General features: G+C 35.3%; 1 protein-coding gene across 2 annotated transcripts in view; it reads right to left on the bottom strand.

Moving 5' to 3' along the window:
• Positions 1 to 5,763: 5,763 nt before the first annotated feature.
• The window catches only part of LOC110453077 (solute carrier family 12 member 3-like), a 63,320-nt gene continuing 54,787 nt past the window's right edge, over positions 5,764 to 14,296 (bottom strand). For both annotated transcript variants that reach the window (XM_021501905.1, XM_021501906.1), the window contains 4 exons: positions 11,047 to 11,133; positions 10,617 to 10,734; positions 8,274 to 8,341; positions 5,764 to 7,956 (listed from right to left, as the gene is read on the bottom strand). In XM_021501905.1, the coding sequence (XP_021357580.1) occupies positions 7,821 to 7,956; positions 8,274 to 8,341; positions 10,617 to 10,734; positions 11,047 to 11,133 (409 nt within the window). In that variant the 3' untranslated portion in view covers positions 5,764 to 7,820. The remainder of the gene's footprint in view (positions 7,957 to 8,273; positions 8,342 to 10,616; positions 10,735 to 11,046; positions 11,134 to 14,296) is intronic.

Here is a 14,296-nt window from a genome sequence, read left to right as displayed (position 1 = left end):
CTCGGCGACACTGGATATATCACTAGGGTATGTAATAACAGCCGTGTCAGAAATCTCGGCGACACTGGATATATCACTAGTGGACTTTGTGGACAAACATTTTATTCACAAATCACATCCATGGATGTTTGTGTCTGAAAAATAAAAACAAAAGCAGACTGGCAAACCAAACTTAACATATTGATGGATGTCATGTATGATAATTTGATAACTTTGTTTCTCCAAGCTTCGAACCGAACTTTACATAGAAAACAGAAGTAACTCATTTAACATAAACATTTTTATTGTGCAGTTAATCATTCACTCAAATATTTGTAACAAATACACATCACCCAAACATTTATATATACTAACAGTGAAATCTACATCTCAAACACTAACTATACTAACAGTGGCTTTTATCAATTTCTGTATTTTTATTGGGTCAGCATCATGGTGCTGACTTTGTGAAATCAATAAATGAAATACTTCATCAGTTATACCAGGGCCATGCTGTTTGTATGTGTTGATACAGGATGTTAAGTGACTTCGATGTTACCTCTAACTTGTTGAACAGCATAAATAACATGACAAGCTAAAGTTGTTTGGCTACAAAAGGCCTGTAGGGTCTGCATTGCAAAGAAATTATTTGTTGCACACAAACCTTGTTATTTTGGAAGGCATATCATAGGCAAGACTGATAAGTTTTCAAACATTTAATAACATGGAATTGGCAGAACAGTGAAATGGTCCTAGTCCTTATTTGGTCCATACTGAACACATTTTTGGTTCAAGAATTTGGTAAAAAGTATTTATTTAATGCCTATTTACCATTTCATTTGTGGTACATTTGTTTTTCAGAATTTGAAATTGGCATATAAGTTTTGGCCCAGAAATTTATCATAAATTCTAAAATAAGAAAACAGCTTTTCAGTGCTGAAGACAAGGACAGCCCTTAGCTAAAAATGATCAAAATATTCCAATGGTAAATATAGAGCACTTCAAATCATGGCTAAATGTGAGAAACTATGAAAAGTATAAAAATTGCACAATTCAGATAAGTTATTTTTTTCATTAGAACCAGAGCAGTTTTATATCTCAACATTTATACAGCTGAAAGGACTAACATACTGTTAGAAGTTACAGAAAATGGTTGTCTATTAAAAACTTCTATTATTAACAGGGGAATTTGGTTTTAAACATTTCATGAGGTATTTTCCCTTTACCATGCCAGCCCTGAATTGATGTTTGTTTGCATTTCAAGATCTACGGAAAAACATACCAGTAACAGTCTATCTTTCCTTAAGATAAACACTTAGTCTTTCCTCTATTATGACAAACTTCACAGTCTTTAAAATCTACCAAGACCACTGTCATCCCTAATATCATACTTTATCCTTTGAGAATTAAATGAGATCACTAAATATCTATATACATAGATTTCACTATTTTATATACATAATTCAGGTTGAAATGAATGTGCAACTAAATTATTTGAGCAGCATATTAACATAAACATTTCATTACCATGAGGAACTTAAGTAATGACCTCGTGGTTCCACTTTGAGACATGCCCCATTTTTGCATTGTAACATAGTTGCAGCTGTTTTAACTTTCATTTTCACTAAATTAAAAACAATAACAAAATGGAAAGAATTAGATATACAAAAGCCAATATAAGGTATAGAAGCCATGTAGACAGCTTGGTGCATGATAGGATTACATGTTAAGTACTATTGATGTATTTTTATGTAACTAGATATGCGATACCTACATGTACTAAAAAACATACAATATACATGTATCATACACAAAACATACCTGGCTCAAGTTTTAGAGTTGATGAAGATGAACAATTACCAGAGAATTTTGGTTCTTATTGTTTTGATATCATTTATTACCTGTCAAATGATTTCCCTCCAAATAAATAGAGAACAGTTTCAAGATACAGAAAGAAAACACAAATTTATGTGTAAGGGAGATAACTCAAACCCCAACCACATGTACAATCTGTAAGGCAGCATTTATCCTTAACTTTAATTCACATTTCGATAAATTAAACAGAAACAGGTAACAGAAATTGTCAAAAGTATAAATAAAGTTTGAATCAGAAATAAATAGGTCCAACAAACAAGAGGCCCAAGGGCCTTAGCGGTCACCTGAGTTATATCATAGGTACTGGTAGCTTTATTTTATTGTTTAGATGTGATGTGGAAATCAGCATGTAAACTAAGTGAAATACAATACTTGTCATGTCATCAATGGATAAGAATTTGAAAATATTGGTAAATGTTCCCTTTGGGGCCCCGCCCTAGCCCCTGGGGATGGGGCAGGAATCCCAATTTTACAAAGTAATACTCGCATTCACCCAAGATGATTCTGACTAAGTTTGAGTAATTTTCTGCTGAAAATGGATAAAATATATACCGAAAAGTGTTATTTCCCTATATAAACTATATTAAACGTTACCCCCTCCCCAAGGGAGAACGGATAGCTCGGGGTCCTGATATTTTCAATTTAAATAAAGCCCCTGATGATCTTTCTTTCCACGTAAAGAAAATCACTGTAGTACCTCTGAGTCTGGAGAAGAAGATTTTTGAAATATTGGATAATTTTCCCTTTGGGGCCCCGCCCTGGCCCCAGGGGTTGGGGTAGGAATCCCAATTTTACAATTTTGAAGCCTCATCTACCAAGGATGATTCTGACCAAGTTTGAAAAAAATCCATCCACTGGTTCTTGAGAAGAAGTTGAAAATGTAAAAGTTTACGCACGACGCACGACGGACAAAAAGCGATTAGAATAGGTCACTTGAGCAAAGCTCAGGTGACCTAAAAAGAGAAAGAAACAAATGTATAAGATTAAAGCACGCCTGTCCTTGTGGCTGAAAATAGAGAAAAAGTAAGTAAAGCTAAGAGAGCATTTAAATCAATAGTAAATATGTAATATATACAAACCATATTAATAACACAGGTAATTTGAATAATCAGAACATAATTTGTATTGGTAAAACTATTAATATGATGTGAGTGAGCTCATACTACACATATATATATCAATGTGATGGTAAAAAGTTAATGATTAAAAGCAGATCTTTTATTCCCTTCTGATACTCTATATTTTTAATTGGCCAGTTTTATAACACAGTTTTGCTGTTCAACAAGAGGAATTGTTTAGATTCTTTTATGCTTTTGACCTGTGACCTAAAAGAGAGTAAATTTAATTGTACAAATTTGATTGGCTTTCATCGTAAGAATCTACCTGATGCATACAAAATTTCATGAAATCTAGGCCATATGGTTCTTCAAAAGTTGTTATAGAAACAATGCTGTTGACGGATGCCACGCGATGGAATGACCTCGCAGGCTATTCATGTCAGGTGGGTTAAATATGCAATATAGGTCTACTGTAGTATGAATTATTTTCTAGGCATCATTTTGTTGTTACAGAAGAACCACACTGAATGCGAGAACAAGTTAAATGACTTTGGTTCATGCAGACTAGCTGACCACAAAACTTTGTCTAAGGTGAAAAGCAACTAACTTCAAAAGAGAATAGCTAGTTTCATGATATACAAAATGTGAAATCATTTTTCTCAATATTAGCTGATAATATATTTGGCTCCGAATAAATACTATCATTCTACAAAATCTAGGCATCTAAAATTACTCTCAAACACAATGAAATGATACTATTAGCTCTGAACAAAATATACTACTCATTCCACAAAATCTAGGCATCTAATTTTGTTCTTTCATACACAGACAACATACAAAAATAAAATTGGTACTTTTTACAAACACAGACTTACTTTCATATTAAAGAAAGAAAAATGCTCATTACTTAGCTTAATTGATCATTGAAAAATATGACTTAATATATATAAAATTTACGAACAGAATCCTATGATACAAAACCATACATGTATATAATAACAATACACAACCATTAATTATGATTCCCAGTAACCTACAGGTTATACAAAGGAGACAAGATGTTGGCCGACCATTCCGCATAATACACAGCTTTCTGTGTAGAGAGTATTAGTAACAATAAAATGTAACCAGATTCCTGGCAAGATCTCCCAATCCTGACTATAAAGGTCATAGGAATAACTCAAAATTGCATATATTGCCAAGACTAGTGATACTACGCTGTACATCATTGATAGGACACAGTAATCTATACCAATAACCAGACATCAGTGTAAATAAACAATATAACATCATATACCGGGAAACTTTCACCCTTCACCAATAAAATACCTATAAGATCGGTGTTAATTTCAACCTTCACGTTTAGTTACCCGCACTAAAACTGGTATGTTGTGTACTATCATACGCTCTCGTAATGAATTCGCCCTCATTACTGGTGGAAAAGTCAAACTAGAGACAAATTTCCTGGTATACAGACATTTTTTTCCATCACATATATACTTGAGGTAATTCCATCATATGCATGGAGCTATTCCATTATGTTTGTTACAAATTACGAAGCTTCTCTACAGCTCACGGTAACTGTCAATTTTGATTCTTGTCACACCTTCCATTAAAATCAATTAAGAAATGCCTACAAAAATCTTATTTTTCTTTAACCATTGAGAAAGGAGACGAGTAAATTCAGTTCCGGCATATTTTCTCCCCAAATAGATGAATTGAACACCTTGTTATTGCAAGTAGGAATTCAGATATATAACAAGAAAATCAAGTTGGAAATAACTTGTACAAAGTCTTAACCATCTATTGAAATCAACAATTGAATATTTATTTTCATAACTGAACACTTCATAATACTCATGTGAGCTACAATACAGGAATTACAAGTCAAGTTGGATACCAGTTAATACAAACACTATAAACAAGAATATACAACCTTCTTGTGTATCAATATTGCCATTCCTCACAGAGTTGTGTTTAGTAAACTATCATAATTTGTCAATACATATACCAGTAGGTCTTGCTTAAAGGAGTATTTTTTTTATTTAAAGCTTTCAAGGGGCATTTCAAAATATTTTCAATGCTGATTTAAGCAGTGCAAATGCAAGAAGATAAAAAATATATACAATGACCTGTGCAGGTCGTGGAGGTCATTTGTAGTTTGACATGCACAAATACAGGCGACTTAGCAGGTATGCAAGTTTTATCAACATATATTTATCACTGTTTGTTGGCCAAGTTGGAACCATGCAAGTGGTCATAATATGGGAGAAAACTGGAGTACCCAGAGAAAACTTGAGGTTGGGCCAGTGACCTCGCACCTTTTCGCACTCATTCAAGGTACAGAACAGTCATCAATGAACAGCAAGTTTGTCTCCTGATCACTTCAAACAATTATTGAATACAGAAGAAGTTGGTGTAGAAAACAACATTCTTTAACATGTTGGTAAAAGTATGTAAAATCAACAATAACAATAAAAATAACACTTTTCACTTTTTGAATTTGAAAATGTTGATTTTTTTCTCACGACAACCACACATTCATGTTGAATATTCTGGTGTTCAACACATCCCATACATTCTTCAAAAATATTAATTTAACAAATTATCATTTTCCTTTTATTCAATAGTTCAAAAATGCAACAAACATCAGTTTAAATCAATCACATGTATATCTTTCTACATGTGTTTATAGTATATAACGTTCAGGTAACACTCTGACACAGTGACAGACTTTCACCTGGAAAAGTCTTCCTCAATAAATCTGCATAAGCAGCAAGTCATTACAATAAACAGATCACTTATCAAAACGTATTCCTGGTTTATCTATCAAGACTTGTGGTAGTCTTTTAAAAGTAATCACTGTTGATGAGTCCAATAAGTTCTACTAGGATCATTTGGTTACATCTTCAAAAGATTATTTAAATTTTAAAACATTATTCAAAATACTGCTTAATAGTAATTTGTAATCATCTACCTATTTTCAAAAGTCAGATTATCAATTATAACAATGATGTTATGGAGTATTAAAATACTTTGCTGTTACGTATAAAAATTATACTGCAAATCTCAACACGAATACAAAATCAATGGTTGGACAGCTCATGCAGGTTTAGCACAAAAAGGGGCAGGACTTGGGTAATGTGTGGTCACTGGGGTCTCCACACCATTAAATACCTATGTATCACACAGTATATGGAAGGACTGAGATATCTCATCTATTTCAAGGCAAATACATTAAAAAAAGATCACAAAAATTCTATTCATCAATTTTTTGTTTTAGATTGACTCAAAAATATCAATTATTGTACAAAATACAGTGAAAAAATTATAGTTACAGTAATATTTTGAGTTTAATATACAGAATAATATTTTAATATAGTTTTATATTTTAAAATACAAATACATTGTATATAGGAATTGGTTTTGAGACACGATTGTGTAAAGAAGTTTAGTTAAGAGGTTCTTTAACTAAATGAAATTATTGTTGTACTGGCACAGCAAATGAACATCGAGGTACAAGATTGCATATATTAAGAATATATGAGATAACATAAAGGTTAACCAGGGTCAGGTTTCCCTCATCAGAACACAAACATCACCAATATCACAGATCAATGGTTACAGGGCGATTCCTAAACAGAACACATGATCAGGTCAGTACTGCGACAAGCTGTCGACTTGTCCAACAGGCAGTGGTTATTGTAAATGTAGAGGATACATATCCATTCATAAAACACATAATGATGGCAAAGAGTCCTTACCTAAACACTTGACAGAGAGACTACTGGTCATCTATGAACAGAACTGGCCATCCCATACCATATATTATCATTAGCTTCAAAGTTCATCAATGATACCAAGTATAAACCCTCCTCCCTTTAAATCCGTCTAACTTAATTATCCCTCCCCTCTTGGAGCAGAGTACAATATTTGAAATACAAAATGCCCTTGGTTACTTCCTCACAAATAGAAACCAGCTTTTCACCAATTTTTATAAAGTTATGACATCACATTTGTTATATAGCACAATAGAATATCTAAGGATAATCTCTAGTATCAAACATTTTCAATCACAGGTGTTCTATATTACATTGTATAACATTACTCACAAGTCCATGTACACCTATATCACTTAGTCCCACATATACAGGTAATACCTACACCAGTATACTTCACCTCTCCTATACAATACTACGTAGTCCCACATATACAGGTAATACCTACACCAGTATACTTCACCTCTCCTTTACAATACTACGTAGTCCCACATGTACAGCTACTATATATACCATCATTACACTATTACTCTAATATCTGCTCACGGCAGTGCCCCTCCAGTACAAGTCATCACAAATGTTACAATATTTAGGCAATAATTCAGCACCATACTACCATAGCATCACTATACAGTAGTTTACCATACAACCTATAATGTCCAGAATACCCTTATCACTAAAATCATCCTACATTGATAGCTCTACCTCATTTGTGCATCCTACTGTCCCCTATTAGACAGAAGATTGAGAAGATCCTGTAGTCCTAGGGACAGTATGCTTGTCAGCACAATGGAGAATATTCAGCAGTACAATCTAGCATACCTAGCCATCTGAACCACTACACAATCTCATGTTTATACTTATTCATTAGATATGCTTGGATTTATTCCGATTCCCTCCTCCCCATCACTCTCCTTACTCTCAATACATAATCTTAAAGGGATATTGCAAAACCAAATTTGAGATTCAGAGTATATATCAGTTTTTAAATATTGCTATGATGGCTTTTCTCTATCTGATTTTGAGATTCCGGATCTCCAAACATTATTGCGTAGATGTCTCCTTTCTCTGAGATCTAGAAGCTGTGTTGCCATGGTTGAGTAGGAAGCCATATGTTGTGTAGGTGGTGTTATGAATAGAAGGTGAGCACGCTGGACTGGTTTCCCCTGAGTAAGAGAATGGGTGGCATGTCACGGGTCAACGTGTCCAACCAGGCCATGTACAGACCTGTCGGACAGGTGCCCTTTCTTGGCATAGGCAGGGTCCTGTAAACACAGATAAAAGTAGTTGTAGTGAGGGTTTATTTACAAATCATATAGATGACATTCTTTATGATGCTATACAAATACATTGCTATTTCATTAAGCTTTTTGTGCCATTATAAATATTTAACTACACTAATAATTAAAAGTGAAGGTAGCAAAAAACGAATTTTGTTTTTTTGCATTTGATAAATGGATAAATTTAATACTCCCAAGACACATGAGTCTATTGATTCTTGTGAAAGCTAGGGAGATATCGAATATTGGCATTCACCCACAGACTTTGAACACTATGAAAGTTTAAAAAAATAAAAACATACATGACAACCAATGATGCGTCACTGGAATGCTTCACTAGGAGCTCCTTCAGTCGAATGTTTCGCTTCGTCTGAAAATAAATACACAAATTGGGAATGTATCAAAGATGTTATGGTTATTTCTTGTACTAACATTTCACCAATAGGCTTATGAGTTCTATATATACGTATACTGGGAAATGCAGTTTATTTTTTTTCCATATTCATTTTGTAGTGAGGTCGCGCCTTCACATGACAATGAAAATAACATAAGAGGCCTTTTTTCTATCGGATATGATTTTGCCGACTGCGACAGAAGTATCTCGCCGTGTAAACCTCTAACACTGTTGGAGTATGAATATACCGTGCTTTAACATAATATTTTGTCAAGTGTAAAGGGTAAACATAGCACTGGGAAAACATGGAATTACATGTATCATCAGCCATACAGAAATGATTGGCCATGTTAGGAATAGAATGATCCGAGCCCTTGTTTGACTTGATCTTTACAGTAATAATGATAATATACAGCATTTATATAGCGCCCTATATAATTTGTAAAATTACTCTAAGGCACTTTACAACATATGGATAATAGTAATGGTTATAATTGTGAAAACAAACAACAAAGGCTTGCAATCACTTTCATACATTTAACAAGCAATGTGCACACAATTGAACAAATAAAAGGGTGGTATTTACACGACGTCTTTGCAAAGATTCTAAAATGCAGACGTGAAGAGGTGAGTTTTTATGTCCCTCTTGAACTTGGCCAGGGTATTCGACTTCCTAATAGCAGTACTGACTGATGAGCAAAAAACAAAAGCCTTTCAATAACTGATGATGTTTCATAAAACAAGAGGCCCAAGAGGGCCTGTATCGCTCACCTGAATATTTAAGCAGTCATAGCAAAATACTCTCATTAAATATTATATTGCACTAAAAATATTTCCCTCGCAAACTTTGTTGGCTCCATCTGTTGAAACTACCAGCAAAATATTATTATAAGATTCTATGCTTTTTGATTCTTCTTCAGAAGTTGCTGACATATTTTTCCCTGTGATCTTGTAAGTAGGTCAATGTCATTTTCCTTCTCAAATTGGTTAGCTCTATTCCAAAAAGCTACCAGCCAAATCTTATGAATCCATTCCTTTTAGTTCTCAAGAACAAATCCATTAAAATGTTGTTGACCTCTGTGACCTCTAAAGTAGGTTGAGGTCATTTTCATTTGCAAACTTTGGTGAGCTCTATCCCGGGAAGTCACCAGCCAAATATTATAATTTTATGCCTTTTAATTCTTCAGAAGAAGCTGTTTGAACTGTTTGACATATTTGAACGCTGTGACCTTGAAAGTAGGTCAAGGTCATTTTCATTCGCAAACTTTGTTTGGCTCTTTCCCAGGAAGCCACCTGCCAAATATTAAGATTTTATAACTACCAGTTCTTCAGAAGAAGTCGTTTAAAGTGTTTGACATATCTGCCTCATGTGACCTTAAAAGAAGGTCAAGGTCATTTTCATTCTCAAACTTTGTTCGGCTCTTTCCTAGGAAGCTACAAGCCAAATATAGAGATTATATACCTTTCAGTTCTTCAGAAGAAGTCGTTTGAAGTGTCTGACACATTTGACTCCTGTGACCTTGAAAGAAGGTCAAGGTCATTTTCATTCTCAAACTTTGTCGGGCTCTATCCAAGGAAGCCATCAATCAAAAATAAAGATTCTATACCTTTCAGTTCTTCAGAAGAAGTCATTTGAAGCTTTTGACATATATGACCCCTGTGACCTTGAAAGTAGGTCAAACTAGTTTTCATTCTCAAACTTTGTTGGGCTCTATCCCAGGAAGCCACCAGCCAAATATAAAGATTATATACCTTTCAGTTCTTCAGAAGAAGTCGTTTGAAGTGTTTGACACATTTGACCCCTGTGACCTTGAAAGAAGGTCAAGGTAATTTTCATTCTCAAACTTTGTTGGGCTCCATCCAAGGAAGCCATCAGCCAAATATGAAGATTCTATACCTTTTAATTCTTCAGAAGAAGTCGTTTGAAGTTTTTGACATATTTGACCCCTGTGACCTTGAAAACAGGTCAAGGTCATTTTCGTTCTCAAACTTTGTAGGGCTCCTACCAACGAAGCTTTCAGCCAAATATCATGACTCTAGGCCTGTCCGTTCTTCAGAAGAAGTTGTTTAAAGGAAAAGTTGACGGACGAGGACGGACGAGGACGGACGACGGACGCCGCGCCACGGCATAAGCTCACTTGGCACTTCGTGCCAGGTGAGCTAATAATGTTCAATTGTTCAGTAGTTTTGGTCCAGTGTTCTGCAAGATTTTTACTCCCACTATGAAAAGTAACCAGATATCAAAACTTACCTTATCCTGGAGCAAGTCTTTTTCCTCCTCTGATATTTTCCATGGATATTTTTCCTGGCTTTCTCCACTCTCCTCATCTAACATCCATCCCTCCAACAACTTGTCAAACTCCACCTCACTATAACACACACAGACAAATTTAATTGATTGAAATGTGTAAACTTGTATATTGTGTGATTTAGTATTTTTTTTTACAACATTATTATCAAATCATCATCACGATCATCTCAGTTTTATTTATTTATTGTCGATTGCTATTATGCTGCCGACAAAGTTTCACACTCTGGCCTTGTAAAATCTGACAAGTGTTGATGTTTTTCTGCCCACCAATTGATATGGTCAAATATTTGGTTTTAATTAGTTTTTCTTTCACTCTCAGCATCACTGACACAATAAGATTTCTTTGTTTTAGCAAAATTTTGCTGCTCACCTCTTTTTCTCTGGAGATTTGCCGATGTCAGCTATAACTGTGATTTCTTTACACTCAATACGGAACTTGCTCAGTAACGTGGCCATCCTGAAAATAGAATTTGTAGAGAAAAATACCTTCAATCGCTTAACTTTTATCTAGGAATGAAACATTTGCAGCATGACAAAAAAAAACATAGTCACTCACCTCTATGGATAAACTTAAGTATAAAATANGAGTTGGGAATAAGAGATTTTAGGTTGCAACACTCGTCATCCTAACAGGTAATCCCATGTAAAATCTGGCAAACGTAAAGGATATGTATGAGATGTAGCCTGGATAGTGATGGTGAACAAAGGGAAATAACTCTGTATAGAGTTGGGAATAAGAGATTTTAGGTTGCAACACTCGTCATCCTAACAGGTAATCCCATGTAAAATCTGGCAAACGTAAAGGATATGTATGAGATGTAGCCTGGATAGTGATGGTGAACAAAGGGAAATAACTCTGTATAGAGTTGGGAATAAGAGATTTTAGGTTGCAACACTCGTCATCCTAACAGGTAATCCCATGTAAAATCTGGCAAACGTAAAGGATATGTATGAGATGTAGCCTGGATAGTGATGGTGAACAAAGGGAAATAACTCTGTATAGAGTTGGGAATAAGAGATTTTAGGTTGCAACACTCGTCATCCTAACAGGTAATCCCATGTAAAATCTGGCAAACGTAAAGGATATGTATGAGATGTAGCCTGGATAGTGATGGTGAACAAAGGGAAATAACTCTGTATAGAGTTGGGAATAAGAGATTTTAGGTTGCAACACTCGTCATCCTAACAGGTAATCCCATGTAAAATCTGGCAAACGTAAAGGATATGTATGAGATGTAGCCTGGATAGTGATGGTGAACAAAGGGAAATAACTCTGTATAGAGTTGGGAATAAGAGATTTTAGGTTGCAACACTCGTCATCCTAACAGGTAATCCCATGTAAAATCTGGCAAACGTAAAGGATATGTATGAGATGTAGCCTGGATAGTGATGGTGAACAAAGGGAAATAACTCTGTATAGAGTTGGGAATAAGAGATTTTAGGTTGCAACACTCGTCATCCTAACAGGTAATCCCATGTAAAATCTGGCAAACGTAAAGGATATGTATGAGATGTAGCCTGGATAGTGATGGTGAACAAAGGGAAATAACTCTGTATAGAGTTGGGAATAAGAGATTTTAGGTTGCAACACTCGTCATCCTAACAGGTAATCCCATGTAAAATCTGGCAAACGTAAAGGATATGTATGAGATGTAGCCTGGATAGTGATGGTGAACAAAGGGAAATAACTCTGTATAGAGTTGGGAATAAGAGATTTTAGGTTGCAACACTCGTCATCCTAACAGGTAATCCCATGTAAAATCTGGCAAACGTAAAGGATATGTATGAGATGTAGCCTGGATAGTGATGGTGAACAAAGGGAAATAACTCTGTATAGAGTTGGGAATAAGAGATTTTAGGTTGCAACACTCGTCATCCTAACAGGTAATCCCATGTAAAATCTGGCAAACGTAAAGGATATGTATGAGATGTAGCCTGGATAGTGATGGTGAACAAAGGGAAATAACTCTGTATAGAGTTGGGAATAAGAGATTTTAGGTTGCAACACTCGTCATCCTAACAGGTAATCCCATGTAAAATCTGGCAAACGTAAAGGATATGTATGAGATGTAGCCTGGATAGTGATGGTGAACAAAGGGAAATAACTCTGTATAGAGTTGGGAATAAGAGATTTTAGGTTGCAACACTCGTCATCCTAACAGGTAATCCCATGTAAAATCTGGCAAACGTAAAGGATATGTATGAGATGTAGCCTGGATAGTGATGGTGAACAAAGGGAAATAACTCTGTATAGAGTTGGGAATAAGAGATTTTAGGTTGCAACACTCGTCATCCTAACAGGTAATCCCATGTAAAATCTGGCAAACGTAAAGGATATGTATGAGATGTAGCCTGGATAGTGATGGTGAACAAAGGGAAATAACTCTGTATAGAGTTGGGAATAAGAGATTTTAGGTTGCAACACTCGTCATCCTAACAGGTAATCCCATGTAAAATCTGGCAAACGTAAAGGATATGTATGAGATGTAGCCTGGATAGTGATGGTGAACAAAGGGAAATAACTCTGTATAGAGTTGGGAATAAGAGATTTTAGGTTGCAACACTCGTCATCCTAACAGGTAATCCCATGTAAAATCTGGCAAACGTAAAGGATATGTATGAGATGTAGCCTGGATAGTGATGGTGAACAAAGGGAAATAACTCTGTATAGAGTTGGGAATAAGAGATTTTAGGTTGCAACACTCGTCATCCTAACAGGTAATCCCATGTAAAATCTGGCAAACGTAAAGGATATGTATGAGATGTAGCCTGGATAGTGATGGTGAACAAAGGGAAATAACTCTGTATAGAGTTGGGAATAAGAGATTTTAGGTTGCAACACTCGTCATCCTAACAGGTAATCCCATGTAAAATCTGGCAAACGTAAAGGATATGTATGAGATGTAGCCTGGATAGTGATGGTGAACAAAGGGAAATAACTCTGTATAGAGTTGGGAATAAGAGATTTTAGGTTGCAACACTCGTCATCCTAACAGGTAATCCCATGTAAAATCTGGCAAACGTAAAGGATATGTATGAGATGTAGCCTGGATAGTGATGGTGAACAAAGGGAAATAACTCTGTATAGAGTTGGGAATAAGAGATTTTAGGTTGCAACACTCGTCATCCTAACAGGTAATCCCATGTAAAATCTGGCAAACGTAAAGGATATGTATGAGATGTAGCCTGGATAGTGATGGTGAACAAAGGGAAATAACTCTGTATAGAGTTGGGAATAAGAGATTTTAGGTTGCAACACTCGTCATCCTAACAGGTAATCCCATGTAAAATCTGGCAAACGTAAAGGATATGTATGAGATGTAGCCTGGATAGTGATGGTGAACAAAGGGAAATAACTCTGTATAGAGTTGGGAATAAGAGATTTTAGGTTGCAACACTCGTCATCCTAACAGGTAATCCCATGTAAAATCTGGCAAACGTAAAGGATATGTATGAGATGTAGCCTGGATAGTGATGGTGAACAAAGGGAAATAACTCTGTATAGAGTTGGGAATAAGAGATTTTAGGTTGCAACACTCGTCATCCTAACAGGTAATCCCATGTAAAATCTGGCAAACGTAAAGGATATGTATGAGATGTAGCCTGGATAGTGATGGTGA

The sequence above is a fragment of the Mizuhopecten yessoensis genome, unplaced genomic scaffold (assembly GCF_002113885.1).
Source record: "Mizuhopecten yessoensis strain PY_sf001 unplaced genomic scaffold, ASM211388v2 scaffold7087, whole genome shotgun sequence".
Taxonomy (NCBI): Eukaryota; Metazoa; Mollusca; class Bivalvia; order Pectinida; family Pectinidae; genus Mizuhopecten; species Mizuhopecten yessoensis.
Note: the sequence above shows the minus strand (reverse complement) of the source record. Positions and strands in the feature narration are given on the sequence as shown.